Source organism: Calonectris borealis, chromosome 12 (genome assembly GCF_964195595.1).
Source record: "Calonectris borealis chromosome 12, bCalBor7.hap1.2, whole genome shotgun sequence".
In the NCBI taxonomy this organism is placed as follows: domain Eukaryota; kingdom Metazoa; phylum Chordata; class Aves; order Procellariiformes; family Procellariidae; genus Calonectris; species Calonectris borealis.
The window spans coordinates 3,176,524-3,200,052 of NC_134323.1; the positions used below are offsets into that span (position 1 = coordinate 3,176,524).

Consider the following 23,529-nt stretch of genomic DNA (forward strand, 5'->3'; position numbering starts at 1 on the left):
CCCTGGTGCGGGGCAAATTAGGTCACCGTAACACAATATGGGATACAGGAATGATCAGCACGAACACCGTGACTTTGATCTCAGTGATGGGAAGCGCAGCATTTCACTTGACACCAACCCTCTGCCCTTATTCCCAGCACACTCCGATGCCCCTTATTTTTTTAAGATGCCCTTTGGCTTTTGTTCTCCACCTCATTTGCTTTTGATGCAGGAATTTGAGACCTAGTCAAAAATGGTATTTTTAGAAAGGTGAACATTGATCACTGATTTTTTTTTCTAGCAAAGATCAGCTGCAGAAGAACAGCACAATCCTGCACTGCTTAGGACCTAAGCTCCGAAAAGGAGCATAAGGCAGGGTGAAAGGAGTATCAGCTCATCTCTCTTACATGTACCAAAAACATGCAAGATGGCACAGGACCACATTATCTATATTCAGGAATCTCCATATTGCCAGGATAACAGATTCAGGCGAACAACTACCAGTTCATTTAGAGCAATGCTGCTAAAGACAGCCCTGGGGACATTGCCACCCCTCTGAGCCATTACACAGACCAGGAAACTCATTCACACCACACCTCTGTGCCCACAAAACCCTGAGGGCCCTCCAGCCTCAGTCTTCAGAGAAGAATGTGGATTGGTGTTTTAACATACTGAGCCAGACTCTTCTCAGAGCTGTGCGGTGGAAAAACAACAAACCAAGAGGCAGTAGGTAAGCTGCAATAGGGACACTTCAGCTAGTTGAGAAAATACCCCACAATTCTCAAAGGGCAATCAAATGTTGCTAGTGCCATCTCCATCCTGGGAGATGCTCAAAGCTTTCCCTGACAAGGCACTGAGCAACCAGGTCTAACGTCAAAGCTTACCCTGTTTTAGTGGGGTTGGACCAGAGACCTTCAAATGTCCCTTCTGATCTAAACTGTGTATTGACTTAGACTAGTAAATACTATTGACTGACTGGATTTGGGATTTTTCCAGACAGAAGACAGTAGGTGACAGGAAAGAGATCCAAGATCCCCTAGGCAAGAACGTGCTTGGCAGATAGCTTGGTTTGGTATTGTGTTTTAGCCTCACAGCAGATAGACACTGCCAAAGCACTCTACAAGGGTTCTCCATCCTTCTGGAGAGAGGAAGATACACAGAAAGCAAATCCAGTGTTGTGCTCCCAGGGAGCAGAAAGATGCAGGATTTAGCAGGCACAAACCACACCCTGGTGCTTGCCAGGAAGCTGGTGAACAGTTCATTAGACCTTCTCTGGGTCAGAGATTCAAAGTCAGAGTTAAAACACAAACACAGACTAAGTCTGAAATCACTTTATTGAAAAATTTCATACAAGAATAGTCAGTGGCAAAAATATTCAAGTGTGATACAGCAACACCACAGACAAGCTCCTTACACATCTCAACTTGAGGCCGATTCATTTACGAACAGCCACTGTCTCCACACACTCAGCTTTCCAGAGACATGTGCAGCATCCTGTCATGTCAGTGAGTTTCAGTGCAGCACAGGGAGCAGAGTCTGTCCTTACATTAAATAAGATTAGCTATGACTCCGATTTTTCCTGCAAGAGGTATGAAAGGCCCTGTAGGTCTGTTGAGAACGCTGTTTGCAGCATAAGGCATCATTCCCACCCACCCCAGTTCATTCAAAACACTGACTGAAAGCCTGTAACAAAATATTTTGCCAATAAAAATCTTTCAGAAAACTAGTATAAAAAATTGCTATATAGAAAGCATAAAACTATAAAAAAGTGACTGTGCCAATTTCCCCTTTACACAAATAGTATTCTTTAAAAATACCACATTACATTAGAAATTCACAAATATATAACATACTGCATCTTTCCGAAATACTCTGTGCAGCAGAAGCCCCATACAGGACCTGGGCAGTTACAAGACAGACCAGTAGCTCCCCTTCAGTTCTGCTGTCTCTACAGCAGCTGCCAACAATTTGGCTGTCGCAGTTTTAGGATTTAGAAAGTAGAAAGCTGCAAGATGGCAAACCAAGTGTTTGTAAATCAGTACCATTCCTTCTCACGAAGAAGAAAAAAAAAAAACGATCACAGGAATCTCTTGATTAAAAAGATATTACATATTACTTGCTGCTGGTGTCAGTGAGACAATACAGTTTTGACTGTTTCTGTCAGTTTTTATTTGCAGAGCACCACTTCATGTGCCAGAGAAGTACCTGCAGCATCTTTCAGTGATTTCTGGTCTAATAAGAACATACAGCCACGCCACAGGAGCAAGTAAAACCATGTCAGCCTACTTTGTTTCATGAAAAAACACTGTAAGACACTGACAGACACAGAGTTGTCAGCCTGCTGTCTGGAAATAATTAACATTGATTGTTTCCCCAATTCAATTTTCAGCAACCTGGAAGGTGTTATATAGAAGAGCAAACACTATCTTGGCCTCTACTTTTCCAGGCACAAGATTCAAAGCTCCTGCAGCCTTCATGTACAGCTATGCAGGAAAGGAGCTGAATCCCCAGGGATTGAAAGTACTGCCATGTGTGAAACCCACTCTGTATTTGGTGACTTAATCTTCTCAAATAACTCAGCAAGAACTTAGTAACTCTCTGCATAAACGTGGAAAATACCAGGAGTGGGCTTTACATGTGAGGATGTACAAATCAGATGACTTGCTTCTCTAAGAAAACAGCAGTAACCTATTCAGACACAGTTAGCATAGGGATTTTTTTTTTTTTGTTAGGGGGGATTTTTGTTTGCTTTCTTTAAGAGAGAGCTGGCAACAGCCAGAGCCCCTCCCTGCACAAAGCGTACAAAGTTATCTCCAGCTAGAGGTCCCAGAGCATAAAGCCCTTTCTCCTGAATGCATTCATAGGTGAATGGGTCGACATCTATGGGATTCCTCTTTGGATTGACTGGTTGGTCACTGTCCATTGCCAAGCCAATGCCATTATTTGGCAGAAAGGAGAGGTTGGGGTTTGAGCCAGTTAGAACAAGAGCCATGGAAATTTTATAAACTTTCTGGTAGCCATTCTTGTCTTGAAAGATACATTTCTTGTCCTTGCCGAAGGATAGCACATGATGTTCAGGAAGGCTAACGTAACACTCATAGGGCCCAGCACAAGCAGCTGATTGTTCTTTCATCATCTGATGGACTTTGTGGTATTCGGGGTACATCATTTTAGGGAGCTGGTTAAAAATAAGACCCGGATCACTGACTCGTCTACGAAAAACATGGATTACTGGAATATTGCAATGGTGAGCAAAGAGAATCGCATCAGCAGCTGTCAGACCAGCACCTACAATCAAGACTGGATCTGACATGATGCCAATGCTGTTGTTCTTCACTGCTTCCTCTAGGGCAGACAGCTGGTGGTGGACATAGGAAAGGGTCTCTCCCTTGACCCCAAGCCAAGTAGGACTATCGTATGTTCCTGTAGCTAAGACCACATTCTCTGCATAGACAGAGAAGGGCTCTTTACCACCTTTCACAGTTTTGAAAAATCCATCCACCTGAAAGACCTCCGAACTTTTCTCATTGAGGTTCCAGAGTGAGTCACTATTCTCCTGCAGATCTTTCTGTGCATGGTTGGAGATGCTCTCTGCTCTCACTTTCCTCACAGAGGTCACAACAGTACCACATCTGAAATTCTTCTGCAGTCCTTTCTTCATCACATAGTGTTGGTAATATTGAGCAATGTCTTCTGCTGTGGCTCTATTGTTTCTGAGGCCTCTGTAATAAAGTACAAACAAAGGTCAAGCAGCAGTTAAGTAAGAGACTGGAATTTCTTCCCTCTTCCACTGAATGTATCCTAGAGCTATCTATCCTGGCACTACCAGAGATGACTTATCTAGTTTCCTTGACTTCCGCAAAGTTATTCCTGGTATATAGAGCTAACACTCAGGTAGTTAGCAGCCTTCTCTAGCATGAATCCCATTCCTAAGAACATGGTTGCTCATTTATGCTTTCCTCTCACATCTTGCTTCTACTCCATTTTTAACTCCTGGACTTTTTAAGATTAGCTGTTACACATCTCAAGAGCAGAAGCACCTCAGAGACTGCACAGTAGCTGAGCTGATTATACTTGTCATTAGGGACAGCAGCAGTAGACACAGAAGTCAGATGACCATGCCTTTTCCAAGCTTTATTCAGAGCTTATGGTCACTGTGACCCATCTCCCCAGCAAGTGTTGAGAAGGACACATTCCAAGCAGCACTGCAACTTTACCTGAATCCATTCTGCATTCAGTGACTTTTACTGGGGGGTGGGAGAGTGTCCTTTCTCTCACTAGAATCATCTGTAACAGATGGGTAGCTACATTCAAGAAGTCCACTCCGCTCCAGGTTCCCAAATAACCTCTGGATGTTTGCAAATAATCACATCATCATCATCTTACCTTCTCTTTTGCTTTAGCCAGTCCTTGAATGGGAGATCTGGGAGTCCCATCCATTCCCCTCTGCTCAGGGTAATCATAGAGCCCTCAATAGACTGGAACAAGAAACACAGTAAAAAGACTTTTAGTTGTTTATTGTAAGAAGTGAAATGCAATTTTGTCATATTTCAATATGGCACAGATCATGAAATCAGTTATTTCCTCTGATCTGCTGTCATGGATGAAACCATCCATGTTGTCCAAAGAGAACAATAGACTGGAAATATAAATGCCCTTTGTGCTTTTTTTCCTTTTAAACTTTTGCTTGTCTGTCTACATAAAATCAAACGTGTCTGACTGGCATATTAGAGGAGCTTTTGCCTCTCCAGTCAACACATTTGGCTATCTTACAACATACAAACTTAAGCAGTTAGGCTTCAATTCACATACATGCCAGGCACCTCCAGGAGCGTTTCTGCCAAGGACCAGGTGGGGGACGGCTCTGTCAGTCTCGTGCCACCAAGTGAGGACAGATTCTGCTGTTCCACCAAAGTCTGTGTCTGGACGCTGAAGAGTATCAAACAGAAGGGCCACAGGGCTGTGGGATCGTCCCTCCAAGCCTTCAGACAAATACTCCAAATCCTAAAAAGAGGCACATCAGATGCTCAAAATGCACGTCCTGCCAGACAGCAGGCTGCTTGTTACTCCAATATTTCCAATCAGTGGTTTTGGTGTTCTATGAAGCTCATTTACTGGCACACAGACCCTGTTATCGCCCAAGGACTACCTCAAGAATCTTAGCAGCAATGCTGATATTTCATACAAGGGAGATCTGGACAATTAGAAGTACTTTGCTTAAGGCTCATTCTGTCTGTGTACTTTGAAAATTCAAATGAGGTTATCACTTATAATATACCCCTAGGATGCTTTATTATGATGTTTTACTGTTTCTCTTTACACGAACCTGGTCCAAAATGGAGACATCTGGTGCCTCTTCTAGTTTCCTCTGAAGAATGGGATGAGGATGCAGAGTGTCTCTTTTGAAGTAAGGGATGTAGCCTGACAGCAAATATGAGAGACAAATTCCTGAAGGTCCATTCCCTAAAAAGACACAATGGAGAAGAATTTATACTCCTGCAGATAGAGCAGCCCTTTGAGAAGTGTTTCTAATGTCCAGAGCAATTCAAAGGATAAGACGCTACTGTGGATACAGGGGACTTTCTATTCCAGGTTGACTACTGACGTATTAGATGAGTTGGGGAAGTCATTTTACCCTCTTATGTCCCCTTCTCCTCCCCAGTTGCACCTATTTGCCTCGCAAGGTCTTCAGAACTTGCTGAAAAGACATTGAGTTAAACAAGCCAGAGGTTAACCTAACCTGAAGCTTGAAGTCTCTAGCATGCTGATGAATTGAGTTATTGCTCATTAACTTCTTCAAAGGTTTAGAAACTGGTCACATACTGACTGCGGGTCTCAGCTCTCCTGGAAGCACATTTTGTACCAGTGCAGAGTAGTTCACTGTGCACAGGATACACAGTAAGTCCAGAAAAGAGAGTGACTATTAAAGTGAAGGGGACACAGCTCTGCTCAGTAAGAAATCCCATCTAATAAGGGATATCCGGCAATAGCAGTTTTGACTAACGGGTCTTAAGGACACTTTCAAATGGGAACCAGCCCTACCATGGTACCGCAGGCAGTGTGTTAAGGAAAAAAGGCTCCGCTATGCCAAGATAGCCCCCCAGAATACAGCACTTTGAGCAGACTGCTGGATGACTGAACTCCTCCTGCTGACCACCCAACAGCCAGTGGAAAAACTTGATATATATGACTCCAAAGCCCAGTGAGAGTAGCCCGTGGAAAGTTTTCACATGGCTGTTTCTTCAGTGTGTTTAATATTTTACAGTGTCTGCATAACTAGGTGTCAACCTCTCTGGCTGCTCAGGCTTTGCTGCTCACTAGTATGTGAGTAACCACCACTACGTAACGCAGTGACGATGCAGGGGAGGAGAGCTGAAGTGACACAGCAGCCTGCAACAGGCTGTGTTGACACAGTGCCCGTGCTGTGTGCGTGAGCGACTGGAGCAAAGGCTGCTTCTTGGGGATTTGAAATAGAGGGAGGCTCAGGCTGTAAGCTAACAGCTGAGCTATGTGAAGGGCAGCATGTGCCACAGCTGGGGCCAAAGTCCGCTGTGCTGAGCAAGGACCAGCAGCTGCAGGTCAGCCTTTGGAATATTCCACTTGCAGAAAAGTTACCCAAAACCAACAGCAACAGAAATCAAAAGCAAACTAAACTGCAGCTGTAGTAAAATGTAACACCTTTCAGCTTACTCCTTTGCTTTAGGAAGTACAAGGAGGTACCTAAGCCAAATTTAATCATTTCAGTGCACAACACTCAGCAACACACACAGGGGACTTACTCTGAACCACACCTAAGTTTGATATGGATGGTCACAAGCACAGCTGCCTCTGGGGCTCAAACTATTCTAGAAAGCAACTGCTTTCATGAGGCTGCCAACACAGCAGAGGGAGTCCACAGCCTTCTCGGAGCAGGGCTTGGGAAGTAGCTGGAACCTGCGTGCAGTGTCCAGCTGCAGTGAAACAGCTGAGCTGCTTCAGGCCAACAGCCTCCTCAGAGTGCACATCTTCACACTGGGGCTGCTGAGGCTTTAGGGGTATATCCACATTGGGTCCCCCTATAGGTGCACCAGGGATGGACCAAAACATCCTCCCTCCCACCTGAAGACCTGTACAACCGGGCAGTACAAAGTCACTCACAGACTAGAACCTGCTGGTTGTAGTGTCCTTGTCAAACTCACTGTTAGCCGGGATTAAGTGTGATTTATGTGGTGCACTAACTTTGGACTAGCTCTCTTGGGAGCTATAAATTAGATGACAGATAAGGAAGGAACCCAGCTCTGCAAGGCATTTAAACACATGCTCAGATGAACAGGGTCCAACATCTGTGCTCAAGCACAGTCAACGATCGGTCACAGAGGGGAAGGCACTAACATCACTACTCAAGCTTTGCTCCAAGAATCACCTCACATTACAAAGCTCCCGTCTTGCAAGGGAGACAAGATGGTTACTACATAATCTGTTTTCTAAACTGATAGAAAACCCACAGCTTTTTACCATTCTATTAAATCTGTATAAAATCAGTGTAGCTGACTTGCGTTTTAAAAGAAATCTGTGAAAAATTTCGGGAAACTAACAGCATCTGAAGTACTTTCTAAACACACAATGGGGAAGAGAGATCACACAAACACCTCCAATTCAAGCACTACAGATAATCACTTCACAGCAAGTTGATTAACTATCTGTAGTGAAAAGGTTTCAAATACTTCTAAACATCCAACAGAAAAACCAGGCCCAGCTGAACTGATGCCCCAAAGGTTACCAATTTTTCTAGTAAAAGAGAGGTATGTGTTTTAGTTTGTCAAATACCTGGTTCCCTGCTTCCCACAACTCTTTGAGTCTTTCTCTTAGTACTAGAGAAAGTTTGGCTGTCAGGGAAAGGAGGCAGAAAGAGTGGCCAGGCATTTCTGGTTTGAGTAAAAACATGTGGAGCCGGAGCTGAAGACAGCAAGTCCAAAGCAACAACAGCACTAGCGAAAACAGCAATGCTGGCAGGAGAAAACTTACCTATGATCACAACAGGCAGTGGCTTAAACCCATTCTTATTTTGGGGTCTGTTCAATAATGCATACATCTTCCTGTCCGGAAGCATTTAAGTCCTGAAGTCTACCTGTTAAAACAAATAATTTTTTAATTATTTGCTTTTTTGACAAAACACATGACTTTCTATAGCCTACAAACCCAGGTTGATCTCAAGTATTATCCTTGCATTGCAGATCATCACATTATACTTCCACACTCAGGACAGGCCTGCTTATCTTTTTCTCCTCCTGCCCCCAAAAATCGAAGGATGATTCTCCGATTATACCATAAAAAAGGGAGAGGACCCTTATCATTCCCTTCCACACACAAATTCCAGGCCCTCCAGAACAGCTGGCAACTTCAGTAACCCTCTGACTATAGTAACTGATGTGTTGCAGCTTGTTAAGAAAACTTTGCTTCTGCCCATACTGTGTAGAAAAATATTATTGCCATAGTTATCATGAACCCATTCATGAATGCTTTGTACTTTTTAAAGCAACTTGTGCATTTATTGATAAGTAGAGCAAACTTCACTCAAGACACCTGCCCAAAGACTGGAAATCTCTTGGCTGCATTTTCAAATATGTGCCATTCCATCGCTAAGGGGTTTTTTGAGAAGTGCTAGTTTAGTTCCTGAACCTTCTTTCTTAATTTTCCAGAAAATAAGAGTTTTCTAGGTCTGAACAAGTAAATAACAACAGGTCTTTAAACAAAATATACAACAAATTTATTATCTTGGAGACTAAGGTGTCATTAGAGTGGAATCTACAAAACTCATCTGATTATTGTGCAGATATTCAATGAACAGTGAATCAAAGTTTTTTTGCCATTCCTGCAGGAATCCTACCATGTCAAATAATGACTTCTTTAGTTTTCCAGGGAATTCAACTATACTGTCACTAATCTAGAGAAGTTAAAAAGTTATTTTTATCACAGTAAACATGAAATTTTCAAAATTCAGCATAAGCTTTTAATTTATTCTACAGAGAACAGAGTCTTTTCTAAAAACGTAACTCCCATTTTGAAAAGCTAAGTAAAAATTCACTGAATGGCATGACTTTGTTCAGTGGGGCATGCTCTCCACACCCTTTTCAAGCGCAGAAAGATCTTTGGCAAGCACACTGCACACTCCCATAAGGTCTGGCACATCACTGCCTTTCACACAGTTATTGCAGCAAATGTCATCCTACAAGTGTAATGCTCCACTTTAAGCCTGACATTTACATCACCAGCAACTACAGTAGTGCAGTAAGACCCCGGTGATTGAATGAGCAGCCAGTAAACCACAGGTGAGTTTAGGATCTGCAGAATCCCAGGCTTCAGGAGTCGTCTTGTGAGTGTTCTCCTGCAAGGATGTGACCATCCTCACATACACCAATATACAGGCATCGCTGGGCTGGACAGAGCTATTCCAAGAGTTCTGGGTTCATCCAAGAAGCAGCACATAAGGCTTACAAGTTGAATTCCAAACTAGCAGCTTTGTTCAAATTTTTGGATCACAGTTTAATAACACTTACCGGTTGCCTATTACCACTTAACCATTAGTCTAAGACTCATGCATTTTGCCCGACAGGGCAAGAACCACTTAAAAGACATAATAGTCATTCTTTCTAATTTAAGTCATTCCAGGCATCTAGCTTTGAAGAGAGCTGGATTTCAAGGAAACTTCGGTTCCCAGTTTAATTGAGACTTGAAGGTAGATGCATACACTACAGAAGATGAACACTTCCATGTGTTGTGTCCATACCGAGGCATGCATCAACCCCTTAAGGCATATTTAACCCAACCCTGGTAGCTGCAGGAGCACAGCCTAACTGCCCAAGTATTTTCTCATCCTTTTGGGCAGGTTCTGCCACATGAACCAAAACCTGCACCACCTTCAGCAGATTGGTGTGTAAGTTTACCTCCAAACAACTCCCTACCACAAAGCTCCAGAGTTGCAATTGGTAGAATTCAGCACTAGCACCTGGGATGGTCAAAGACACCAAAGGAACAGGACACTGGTGTGACCAGTAAGGTATTCCCCTCAAACCAGCTAAACCACAGTACCTATCTGAAGGTTAGCAGAGGTTTCTTCTCCATTGTAACAAATAAATCCCTCTCCAGGGCTGTACTACACAAGAAGACAAGTTCTTATTAATTTTTCCAAACACAAAGTGCACATCTTATTTCTGTGAAACTATTGGGAGTCTAGAAGAGGGAAGCAAGATCTCTGGAAGTGATCTTCCAGGTTTCTGCTCCATAGCACTCTGCAGCAGCATGCACGGAAAGACCGTATGTGCTCTGTAGACAGTGGTAACCCAGCAACTTCCGTGGGATTTTTGCTGGAAGCAAGGACTGCTGAACCAACCCAGTACAGCACATGGCAACAGTTCCAGGACAGTAGCAAAGCCAGCATACAAATAACAAGCCTGCAAGCCCGTTTGTAAGACCTGGGTGCAGAGTCATGCCGCTGCATGCCAGCGTTTTTCTGGGGGAGCCTGAAAGGGACAAAAAAGGCACAAGACAGTAGAAGTCAGCCTGGCAGTCTTGTTTGCTTTAGAGGAAGGTTGCCCTGGTTCCTGGCCATTGCATTATGCCACCCTACACCACCCTGATAAAGAGCAAAGCCAGCAGCCGCGGGCTCAGTGATAACACTCTCCTCGTGTCACCCTCCTCCATTCTGTACCTTCTGACACATAAAAAAGGAGCATTTAATTGGAGCATTAAATGGAGCATTGGAATTAAACCAAACCCTAATGGCTAGAGGAGCACAATTGTTATTCTGAAGAAATCACTAGAACCATGCGCTATATGACCATTTTTAGCCATGGCTTTTTTCAGGATCTGGGTTCACAAAACCCCATAATGACCATTTTAGTGCTACGCGCCTTGTTTCCTGAAGTTTTGACACTGGACAATTCTATCAATAGAAGATTAACCATCAGAGATGCTTCTGTTTATCCTAGCATGTCTCTACAAATGGGAGAAGTCCTTTCCACATCCTATAGCTGCCATCTCTGTAATTCATAGTTCATAATTCTTCTTTTTAAGTAGAAAGTGAACCAGATGCTGAACCTGGTTCAGTTATAGCTATTCCCATCCTATAGGCTAAATGTTTGACTTCTGGGGGTAAAACTGACCTCAGAGCATCTCAGGCATTTCAGTTTCAGGTCAAATGTTCACTTTTCCTGCCACTAGAAGTAAAGGTGGATTATTTTAATATTTTTTTTTTTTGCAATCTTAGAATCAAGGGACCACATATACCTCAATAACCTGTACAGCTAATACAGTGTAGCAGATGAAAGCCTGTTCTTGCAGAAGCTACTGAAAAGCATACAGGACATAGAAGTGCATTTCAAATCTATACAGAACTAGTTAGCAGCAGAGAAAGCCTGAGCTAGCAAGAAACCCAAGACTGCTCTTATCACCCTTCTTTTATGTAGAGTAGGCTGCTGGGCACTCACACTTAGTCAACTTAGTGACACTGATGCCTGTTTTGGCTCCTGCTTTAGGCTTCCTACTTTAAATGGGTGTCTCTTTCCTCCTCCTCATTTGGGAGCATGCTGCAAGCTTCACAATTTATCTCCTCGCTGCTTCCAAAGCATTTCAGTGTCTATGTGATGTTACATAATTGTTCTGGCTTGGAAAAGCACCCAGCTCATTCTGGTCCAAACTCTGCATACCTTCCTAACACAGCCTTAAGCCTAGAGGGACTATAACTCACATAAAGTCGGTCAGTGTGGCCCCTAGTAGTTCCAGGCTGCACAACTAAAACAGGTTTTAAGTGAGTAAAAGAAAAAGCAAAGATGCATTGACACTAGATGATCTTTAGCAGAAATAAAAAGCCAAGTTACATCAGCCATATGCAAGGAGCTCTCCCTATAGCATCAATGAGACTTTTGCTCAAGCAAAGACCACCAAGTGTGGCCTGTACAGCATGTGGGGACAGTTCAAGAGAGCAGTGCAGTCAGTATATATGAATAATGGAAGAGACTAAAAGAGCTACCGTGACACTCGGGTTTAAACAAGAACATTTGTTTAAACAAATTGTTTAAACAATTTGTTTAAACAAATGCAACAGTTTTCTTCAGCTTCTTTTCTTCATCAACCCATTCATTTCACCAGCAGTTTTTAAAGTTTAATTCATTAGTACTTTTAAAAACCAAAAATCTCAATAGCTTTTACATTGTATACTTGCCTACAAGTTTCAGAAGTTTGTTTTTTTCCCCCCCTCCACTTGCATTATCACTCTTTCATGACAGGCCAGTTACCCCACAAACACAATTAAAGTATGTGGAAAAAATTCTGTACCTTTTGCTACATAAAAATAATACCTTTCTAAAAACACCCCTGTGATATTCAGAAAGCAGTGTTACAGTACGCCAGACAGAGCTCTCCACATCTACTTATAGCCTTCTTACCTTTAGCAGCAGGTTCGATGAGAAGCAAGATCTTTACGAAAACGCCTGTACAGTCGGGAAAGCCAACCAAACTACAAGCCTTGAATCCTGCCTCTGCTCTAAGACAGCTGTTTAAATATAGTAGGCTACCAGCACTAAGGGAGGAGAGGAGGAGCTGAAAGGAATGGAGGCGGAGCAAGGAAAATACTTATAAGCATGAGTCAGCAGGAATATTTCCCTTCCCAGCTTGTGAATGAATGATGTAGTGATCTTCCTTAGTAATGCTCAGCTGACTACATGACTACAGCAAAAGCAGGCTTATAGGAGCCATGCATGGCAGAAGACCCGCACTGAACAAATAGCTTCATTTTTAACCCTCAGGGCAAATTAAAACCTGAGACTTCATAAAATGCAATGCTTCCTCTGTCAGAACTGGGTTTTTCCTCTGTATTTAAAAGAAAAACTGCTAGTTATAATTACAGGTGGGAATAAAAGTATACAGGATAACACTATATGCTGTTTTAAAGCTAGTGATCTTTTTGGCCACAAAAGGACAAGAAAATGTGATGACTTTCTTCCTATTCTGGACAGTTTGTCATTTTAGTTTCATCTTGTTATTATATCATAGAGATAGTGGGTCTGAAAAATATAGCCTTCAGTTTATTCTTTTTTCTTCAGTGAGATAAAGTCTTATGAACCTGTTGCACAGTAGCAGTAAAATGAGGCAGACTACTTCCTGTAAAACTTAAAACATACCAGTATTTTCATCGAAGGTTTCTTACTCAATTCAGTGGAATAATCAATCAAGCTTGCTAAATTTAAAGTGCCCTTAACAAATGAAATAAATTTGTGCCAAAGTGTTCAGTTCAAGTAGTAAGTGCTGCATATTTTTATCTCTGAGGCCATCTATTTTGAAACTACAATCTCCAGGGAATCAGGAGGACTGCTGATACCCAGTTAAGATGCATACTTTCAACCATGTGATATAAAAAGATAAAAACAGTTGATGAGAAGGAATTCTCTACTCTCAAGACCCACATCAAAGTAGGACACTTCATAATCTATTTTAATTCCACCAGAATAAGTTGTTTTAATAAATATGAAGCCATTGTTTCACTTAATACTTAAATAACAGTGATCCCTCTGACAATCCGACTCAGTAAATACTTGTCAGACTGAGGGGTGGGGTTTTTTAAGGTCTCTTTCAAGTTGCCTGGGCCTTTATCCAAGGTAGCATTTGCACAGAGCTCTTAAATAACTCATACTGATTTTTTGACAGGAGCAAAGGCTTTTATATGCACTATCCAGATATTTAGTGGGAGGTAACAAATGTATCCATAACAGTCAAGGAAAAGTTAAGCTTTCAGAGAAACTGAGGCATTTGTTCTGTTAGGTGATTTAAGACTGTCCTGCTGCTAGGTTTTTCAAAAACTATCTTCAATATATTGCAGCGTTGCATGTCAAACATTTTAGAACAAAGATGTTCAAGTCCATACTTGCTCATAACATAGATACAAGAGGAAACCATATGATGGTTTGGCAGGCTTTATAAGCAGTAAAATCAGGAATACTTCCTATATGTGCAAACCTGCAGAAATAAAGTTGTCGTCTATGTGCAAAAAGAGGAGATCCTCTCCATTTCCCACTAGAATTTGGAAAACTAGAATCTCTTACCTCTGCAAATAAAGCCAGGATGTCTTTCAAAGCCAGGATGTCTTTCCAAAACTACAAGTTCTATCATATTTTTGCACACAGTACAATTCTTTACAGAAAAATGTTCACGTACAACAATAACCCACTGTCCTTTATTTGCTTGTACAACAAGACCATTGAATACAGCAATTTGGGGGCTTCTTTTTTATCGATATCCCAACAAACACATCACATGGAATATGCATCAATGTTACTGTTTCTCCTCGTGTACCTTGTCTGGAAACAAATAATTCAACCCAACCCTTCGTCTGCACAAACTTTGCAGATGAGGAAGTGTGCAATCTGCACTTGGCCTGGCAGCCAGCCTTTGACCTACAAATTTATGTGATTCACTTATATTTTCTTCCTGATTTATTGCAAGCGGTATCACTCAGATTAGCTAAGTGCCCAAGTGAAAAGCTTATCTAGAGATTTCCAGCATGACTTTGCACTATCTCTATTAAATAGCTGTCAGAGTACGCAGTTGACTAACAATACTAACTTCTTTCTTTGCACAAACTGACAGAAACATTTTATTGGTGCACAGATTTAAGGGTCATTAGAAGCCTTCAGATTTTTACAGAAAAAACTTTTCTAAACCACTAGTCTGTAGGCTCTTTCATTGAGGTGTATTGCACTATACTCAGCTGAGATCTGAGGAATCCACCTCTCTATCACACAGGGTACAAATAGATTTGTCAGATTTAAGTGGAAACTGACAATAAAATGAATTATTTGCAAGGGTTTCTCCTCTGTTCTTCAAGGTTTTTCCTTTTAAAAATAAAATAGTAAAGCTTAGCCTCTAATGAACATTATCCAGAAAACAGATACTAAGCTAGATTAGCAAGACACCACCAAATGATCTAGCAAAAGCAAAATAATACTTATGCAGCAGCTTGTGAAAAGCCTCTTTCTTTAAAAAAGTTGTTTGGTTTTTTTAAATGGGACCCATGACATTAAGAACTGCCTTCCTTATAAGGTGAAGAATCAATTCTATCTTTGTACTTGCAAAACCACAGCGCACAGGGGTAGAGCACTACATTTGCTTTTACATGAATGAGCCTCGCCCTTAATATAATGGTAGCTAGGCAAATCATCCCCTATCAGTGTGTAGGGAGGAATTCAAAACACTGCACCACTCATCAGTCCCCACCTGAGAAGGTTTTGGCCTGCAGAAACAAGGGGCAGACTTCACTGGTAGTCATTCATTCCACCTTCAAGTCATGCTCTGCAGTTCACAGTATCAGCAATCCTGGGTGCCTGTGTTGCCAAGGTCAGTTTGTTTCCCTTTAGGTCTGCCACGATATAGTTCTCAGAACTCCAACAAGTTGATGCTAAGTTTTACCAAAGTAAAATTTGAAGAATATGCCAGGAAGCACGGTCAGAGCCATAGCACTGTTTGGGGAGAACATTTTGCACCTGAACCATTCCCTATTGCAAGAAATTTTCTTGTTACCAATTGACTTTTCACCTCAGGTCATTAAGTTCTACCCATCCATGTCCTACTCACGCAACCTGTCAGATAGCCCTGATTCTGCTCTCTCCTGATTTGGGGGAGCTTAAGGTGTAACATCCCGCTGCTGTCACAATTCATTCCTGCTACCTCTGTTGCTGACAACTCATGGCAGAACACTTCTTGCAGTACCTCTCAGAGTATCCACCCTCTCCTCTAGCCAGACTTAAGGTGTACCATCACTCTGTGCCAAATTATCATGACATATTACATTGTTTCACACATTAGAATTTCATGTTCTGCTGGTTTTTAATAATTAGAGGAACACTCCCAGTGTGATCCTCCATGGACCACAGTAATGCTTTGATGCGTTGGTGTTTCTTTTAATTACGGTAAAACACAAATATGAAATTCTGCATGTTTTCTGTCTAAGGGAACATTAAATGCTTTTCCCACCCCTCCAGTGCAGATCATTTAATCTAAGGCAGAATCTCACATTCAAGCATTAGAAGACCTGACCAAGTATTTTGGTTCTATATGATCTCCATGCAGTACCCGAAACCCAGCTTAACTCTGCTACTGCCAAAAACATCTCCACCTTCTTCCACACAGGAAAACTTCCACTTACAAAACTGTATGTTAGTTTATCCACCAAAACTAGAACCCACATATTTAATGATAATAAACTGGTTTACATCAACACTGAAACCTTTTACCTGTTTTTTTTTGGCTTCAACTAAAAAACCCACATTTGTCACCAACACCATAACCTGGATGCACATCAGCAAGATGCTCCTTGTAGATGTCCTGGCACCCTCCAAATCAGAAGATGCAAGCCATGGCCAAGCCACCTCTGTCAGCAGCTGGATCTCTGAAGTATGTTTCTTGCTCTGCTAAATGACAGAGGTCAAAAAGGCATGGGGAAGCCCAGATATTTGCTAGGCTTGACAGAAAAAGCAGCTTAGGCAACTTTGCAAGAGTGAGACCCAGTTCTGCTCCCAGTTATACTTGTGACTTCCTACATGTGTTTGTGCTTTCACATGGCTTCCTCTAAAGAAAGATTTGGCCCAGAGCACATGTCCTACTTTCCCATGTCCCTGCCAAGGCCGTATCTGTCCTGTGTTCATACTTTTTGGCAGTGTTTAGGCAGCTGGGTCCAAGGGGAGAGAAGTAAAGGTTCACCGCACCCATTTGTTATTCAAAGGAACATTGACCTCCCAGTCAGATAAATGATTGAAACAGTTTTGTCCCAGTAACCTGGAAAATTGTTTGAGGAAAGTAAAAAGCAAAACCTTACATTTTGCTGGAACTATTATAAAACAGTGAATTTTGCTTTTCCCTCCTCTCAACTCATTACCTTGAAATCGTTCTCTGTCTGTTCTAAGAGGGTTGTCTTCCTAAATCCATGAGACCAAACCAAAGATTTTCACCAGCCTTCATGGTCCAGAAGCATCAGCCACTTCCACCACTGTGTCTTGAAAACATCTGTTAAGAAATAAACTTGGGGAGGAGAGAATCAATCATACTACCCAGGAGGGCGATGAAGCTTTACTGTCTGCATTCATGCAGTCATATCTTTGGCTGCTCTGGAGTAAAGACTTGTGTGGGCACTCTAGTGCATACTAAGAATGCCTTTTTGGGAGATCTCACACATCTTCTCTCTCCAGGCTAAAGAACAATAATGGAGAGCATTAGCAGAGATCTAGCTAGTCTGCATAAACACACCCTGAAAAAGACATTCCTAGCAAGTACAAAGCAGCCCGCTATACTGTGAGATAACAGTGGGTATCCTGCAAAGATACAGTCACTCTGAGTTCACGTGTGAAGTGTCCGTGTAGAGAAGCAGTGCAGAGTGCTGGGTGGCTGTGCGTGCACTTCCCCTGGTGCCCCTTAGAAAACAGGCCAGGATCACTGTTCTCTCCTCAGATGACAGTGGATAGCCAAATCTAGTGTGCTTTCTACTTCCCAGAACATATGCTTCCTTTCAAAAACTAAGGATGTAAAGAGGTACAGTCCTCAGGCTCAAGGGACTACACTCATGCTTGTTTCCCAGAAGGACTGGGCCTTTGCAGATTCCTTGTTCCCCCAGCGCAACACGCAGAGGAAAGCTCAGCTCACATGCACTGCAGTCAGACCTCCATCATGATCTCAACATTGATGTGGTTTGGGGAAAAAGTAAACACATGCACTTTCACTTCAAACAAACAGCAGCTATGACCTAGTCAAAGATTAAACTGCACATGAAGCTGGTAGGAAATTTTCCTCTTCTTATCTTAATGTCAATATATTCATAAATATTTACATGAGTTCAGGATAGCAGGATCATTTGAAGACACAGCCTTTAGTCTCTACAATCTTACAGTCAGTGTTTGGTTATGTTTTTAATCTATAATGGCATTTGGCAACTGATAGCTGAATTTAATAACTGCTATATCATATTATGATGTGCCAGACTTAGCAACATGGCAAGCATATGCCCAAAAGCAGAAGATATCCCACAAAAGCTAACGCTTACTGTTTCTCGACTGGAATAACAAATAGATAAGAAACCTTGAAGTAGAAGGTACAGCCTAACTGTGAGCACTGGGCATCTTTTCCGTGCATATTTTCCCCTCAAGGCAAAACAGTGATTTTCAAATACAAGTGGGTAATTCAAGACTGGAAAAGGAGCACGTAACCCAATGCGCTTAATTCAGTAGCACAGAATTTCATAAAGAGGGCTGCAGAAACCCTTTGGAGATTCTTGGATTCATTTCCTTGCCACAGCTTAAGCCATTCTGCGGCTCTTTAGCCTAACTTTAAAGTTTCCTTTCCTTCACTTTATGAAGATCAAGAATCACTTAAGGTAAAGAATTTAGTAGCATTCCTGAAAGGCTTAGAAACACGTACAGCTAAAGGCATCCAGAGCTAATATAGCCAACATCATCAATTTCCTCAAAGAAAAATAAGCATTTCTGCAGCAGAGCACAATAGTTTTTAGCTGTGAGGGTTTAGAAAAGGACTGTGCTAGAGTTATCCTGCAGCTTCCCACCCTCAGGGTTTATTTTTACCTTCCTCTGAAGCAGCCGATACTGACTATCAGAGGTAGATGCTGCTTAGATCCAGGTCACCAATTCTGATGTTCCCAACTTGCAATATTTTCTTTCTGCTGTAACTTCAAGAGCCTCTGGGAAATTCTGAGAGATTTTAGCATGCAGGTCCCTTTCTCTTAACAAGGTTTTAATGCACATTGAAAGAACAGCTGAAGTGATATATTCAAACATAAGTTTCTCTTAGACCCCAATTTCCTCTCACTTTGGGTACCACGTGCTGCAACACTCACTGCCAGGAGTGAAATTTAAAGTCCCTTGGAACTGTTCCGCATAAAACTGGACAAACCAGTATCTTTTTCCAAGACAATCTTATCATTTAGTCACAGTATAACAGTAATGCATTAAAGTGTAACAAAATTATTTCATAGGTCAAGGTTTCTCACCTATAATTGACAGCTCTGTTTCTAGACTAGTTTAAGGAGGCTGGAACATGAAAGGAGCTGCCACTTGCTGTAAAATAGAATGTGCTATTTTGAAATACATGCATATATTCCAGGGTCATTTCTGTGGTTTAGGAACATACAAAATATTCCCTATGAACTCTGAAAAGCTTTGGCACAGTGAATTTGCAGGAAAGGAGGCAGGATTTCTGCACAAGAATAAAGCCATTCAGTAACTAATTCCCCAATGCATTTGTTTTAGAAATACCTAGCGATTTGTGTAATTCCACATTTAGCTGACAGTCATCCATTTTTTGCACATGTCAAAGCTTAAAGCTGAGCAAAGGTCAATGAAACAAGTGTGCAACGCTTCTGTAGCAAGAATTATCTTTCAACATCTGTATTCAGTATATGAACCAAAATCTTGAAGATCTTGTTCAAGCTGCTTTTTTGGGAGAAGTTTCACTAAAGGTGTCTTCCTTGCTTCTCCTCCCCAGCTATTTTACCAAAAGCTTACTATTCCTGTTTCAGGTGTAGTTTTTGCTTGAATTACTTTAGGTTTGGTTTGGGGTTTTTTTTGTTTGTTTTCCCCAGTGTGGTTTTTTTTGTCTATCAAGCAGCTATTTCTAGACTAGAGATGAGAGACTCTAGATTAGTCCTATGCCCTTGCCAATAATTATTCTATAGAGATAAATAACTTATTTATAATCCACTCACATTTTTGGCAGCTGTCGGACCAGCTGCAGCATGCCCCAATTTTTCTGTTTTTCCATAGAGAAATTGTCCCAAGCAGGGATGAAAAGGAGGAGGTGTTTCCGGTTCCCTGGTCAATATTTGTCTTGATTGTGAAAATGCTAAGTTTGAATCATCAAGCAAAACCCCTACCAAAGAGCCTGGGGACTGTAATACTAAGTGACCCTTTACCTCGAGGCTGAAGCCACACAGCGGAGCCGTGACAATGAAGTACCTGACTTGCTCTCTTTATCAGTTCAGACTGATAGGCGCTCAGCAGGGCAGGATGGTGTGGCACCAAGGTGACCAGAAGTGTGGGCTATCTTTGATATCAATTCCCTGGGAGCTCTGACCAGGGTGTTATCTAAAGCTTTCTTTTGCACTCCTGACACTCTGAAGGTTAACATTCAAGGCTATCAGCAGTAACTGCAGATCAGAGCTATTCTGCCATGTCACGGGGAGCTTATGTCCTTGTCTCTGCTGCTGCAGCTCGCTGTGCCTGAGTGGTCAGGCTAGGTAACTAGAGCTCGCTGTATCTGCACTGCCTGCAGGGGCACAAACACAGGACAGGCCAGACTAACTCAAAGGGTCCACCCAGCCTGGTAGCCCATCCCCAGCAGTGGCCATTAGACAGACACCCACAGAAGAGAACAGGACAAGCATGTAATGCTTGTCTTGTGTCTTCCCCTACCTCCGAGGGAACTGGCTGCAATCTGATGAGGTTTGTTCACTTCCTAGTGCCTTCCATTTATTTTCATCTAGTTCCTAGTAATTTCACATGTAGTGAAGCCTATAGTACTTGTATTGAAGGGAAATTACACAACTGATCCCTTTCCACACCACTCAGCTCTATTTCTATTATATTCCTCTCAGTCTTCTGACTTATTCCCCAATACAGAAGTTGTTCCATGCCTTATATCAACCTGTTTTGCCTCCTCTAGACCTTCTCTAGATCTCTCATGCTGAGATGAGAAAGACAGCACATCATCCAGTAATCTAAGCTCAGATAAACCATAGGTTTATGCAGCAGCCCTCTGGTTTGCCCTCCATCCTTTCCTAGCATTTGATTTGCTTCACCACCGGTAAGCACCGAGCTGACAGTTCCACAGGACTATTTATCATGACCTTAGATTCAAGTTCAAGCTAGTCCCTACTCTGACTGATCTTCCTTGCCTGGAGCGTGCCAGAGTGTGAGACAACACATAGGAATTGTGCAAAAGTGTGAAGTAATACGACAGTACAGAAGCATTGCACAGCTTGTTCTTCAAACCAATGCAGTCACCCACATGCCTGATAAAAAGCCAAGTGGAAAGCCTTGGAGACTTTCTGGATACTTCTCGTTCACAAAGAAACCTCATCAAACTAACTGAAAGGCAAGCGTGTGGGAAGAACCATGTTCTCACCTTGTAGCTCAGGAAGGAGGTAGCCTTAGGTAAACACAGTAGAGAAGCATGAAGAGCTCATATTGCACTTCATCCCCTGGCCTGATCCTGATCTGTTCTTATTCTCTCACCTGGAAAAAAGCATACATGAAGAGTTTATGCAAAATCAGTCCTAGGTTTGCCTCAGGAGTGGCTGTTATTCATGCATATTTGAAAGGGAAAGTACATGCAGAGCCAGTGAATGTACTGAACCCTTAGCTAATCTGGAATAGACACAATGGTTATTAAGCAGCACCAAGGTAACGTGCAGGACTTCTAAACTACTCCCTACCTTTACTGCAACTGGGAAAAACAGATGCGGCTGTTGAGCCTGGGGGAGCCAAATCTTCTGCGTGTCTGCTACCTACACTGCAATGTTAAACCCTCTTTTGCAGGAAGGCTTACTAGAAAAGCAGCCCATTCTGCCAACCTTCCTGTGAGTTTTGCTTCTCCACTTCAGGCCAACAATCCCAGCATATTACTAAGTCACTGTTGTACTACATTCTCCATCTATTGTCTCTTACCCCATCTTCCACTGTGGCCTACTGTGTATCTTCGTTCTTTTCTCCCTGCAGTCTTTCCCTACTCTTTTCTCATCCCTACAGAACCCACTGAGTTATGTTAAAAACTTTTCTATTAATGACCGTGAAAAAAGCGAGCCAGACATTCGTAAATGTCTCAGCAGCAACAACAAGCCTTGCGCCAGTTGTCAACTTGCTCATGTTTGATGTCCCCAATATGAGGGCAGCTGTAACAGAAACCCCAATTCCTAAATTTTTGGCACTCAGCATTCAGTGCATTGCAAAGTCAGTGCCTCTGAAAAAATCAAGTTGAGCACCCTGCTATGGGCATGTTCTATGGCACTTGGGAATTCAGCTCCTGGCCCAGAATTGCCCCAGCATGCTGACTGGCACTGCAAAATGCAACTCTAAACACCTGTTGAGACTTAAAATTCTACCAGAGACTTTTTATTTGTAGTGGAAAAAGGATCAAGACTCCAGAGTTGAGAACTGAGTTTCTGGACAAATGTTTTCCACTGAAAGTACTGTTGAGAGAATTTATAAATCTAGTGGAAAACATGTAATAATTTCAGTTGTATCTAAATATTTAGAAAGCACATTGTTTCTTCACTTAAATGATTTTTTTTTTTAATTCTGAAAATTTAAGCTTAAGATTAAAAAAACAAGGAAAGTAACATGCTACACTCCATTCTAAAAGGAATTTTCATTTTCTCACATCACTTACCAAAAATCACTACCATCAATGTACATGAGTACACCCGACACTTTATTCAACTCTTCAATTCAGCCTGTGAATAAAAATATCAACTATGACCACAACTATATTGGGTCATATAGTCTTCCTTTTGCTGAGGAAAGGATTTGTTACAATCCTTAGTATCCTTAAGTTCTTTGCTGAATCAAAGCTTTCCACTTCAGGTCAAGTGTTATGGCAGTCATTGTTTTTAAGATAGAATGAGACAGAAGTAGCATTAGCAAAATAATTTTAGTTACATGCATCTACAGAATTATGCAAGCTTGCCATATATCCCTCTGATTTTTATGAGGTTTTTCACCTGTGTTATTAATACAAACTGTTGTAATGGAAGATAGTTTTAGAAAATATGCATTTTCTAGTTTCCCATAAAACCTTGCTACAGGATTTTGAGTACCACTTAGCTTTGGGATGCTTTCATATCTTCAAAGTGAAGTACATTCAGTATAGTGTCTTGATGGTTTTCTCCCTCTTCCTGTCATTTGGGAAAGGGTAAGCAAATTTGTCCTGCTGTCACAGTATTACTGTTAGTCTTGGAACACCATTAAAAGTCAGTGTGTCATTACTAATCTGCGTCCTGAGACTGCACTCAAAGGTTGCACAGTTCATCCCAAACATACAAAAGTGCAGTAGAAAAGAAGAAAGTCCAATCAAGTAACTGAGTGGCACAGAAATGAACATATAGCAGAAATTCTCTTACATTAGAAAATTCTTATTGTTTTATAAGGAAAACCTCAAATCTTATCACATAGATGTGACTGGGTGTCAAATAATGCTTTCAACCATTTAAGGACACAGAAACAGTTCACAGAGATTAAGTGTCTGCTTAGTAATTGCCATAAAAGAGCCAAGGAGTGAACCCAGATCTCCTGGTCTGTGCTTCAGCCACACGGCTACTCTGGCACAAAAGTTATTTCAATTTCTTGCTGTGCTACAAGAGAACAACCTGTGTCACACCCTTCTGTGCCTGATCACAAATACTGAGCATCTCATTAAAAAGTGCTAAAACTTTCCAATACAATAGACTAAGTGATTTGTAACAGTTATTTACAGTATAAGATCATTTTTAGTTATAGAATATGATCCCCCAGGAATGAATTCACA

General features: G+C 41.8%; 1 protein-coding gene across 1 annotated transcript; it reads right to left on the reverse strand.

Moving 5' to 3' along the window:
- Positions 1-1,295: 1,295 nt before the first annotated feature.
- Positions 1,296-12,523, reverse strand: OSGIN1 (oxidative stress induced growth inhibitor 1). The gene is made up of 6 exons (XM_075161040.1): positions 12,402-12,523; positions 7,984-8,086; positions 5,306-5,442; positions 4,792-4,983; positions 4,366-4,457; positions 1,296-3,701 (listed from the first exon to the last, which is right to left on the reverse strand). Exons 2-6 carry the CDS (start codon positions 8,066-8,068, stop codon positions 2,708-2,710), a joined length of 1,500 nt encoding a protein of 499 aa, XP_075017141.1. The 5' UTR covers positions 8,069-8,086; positions 12,402-12,523; the 3' UTR covers positions 1,296-2,707.
- Between the last annotated feature and the right edge of the window lie 11,006 nt (positions 12,524-23,529).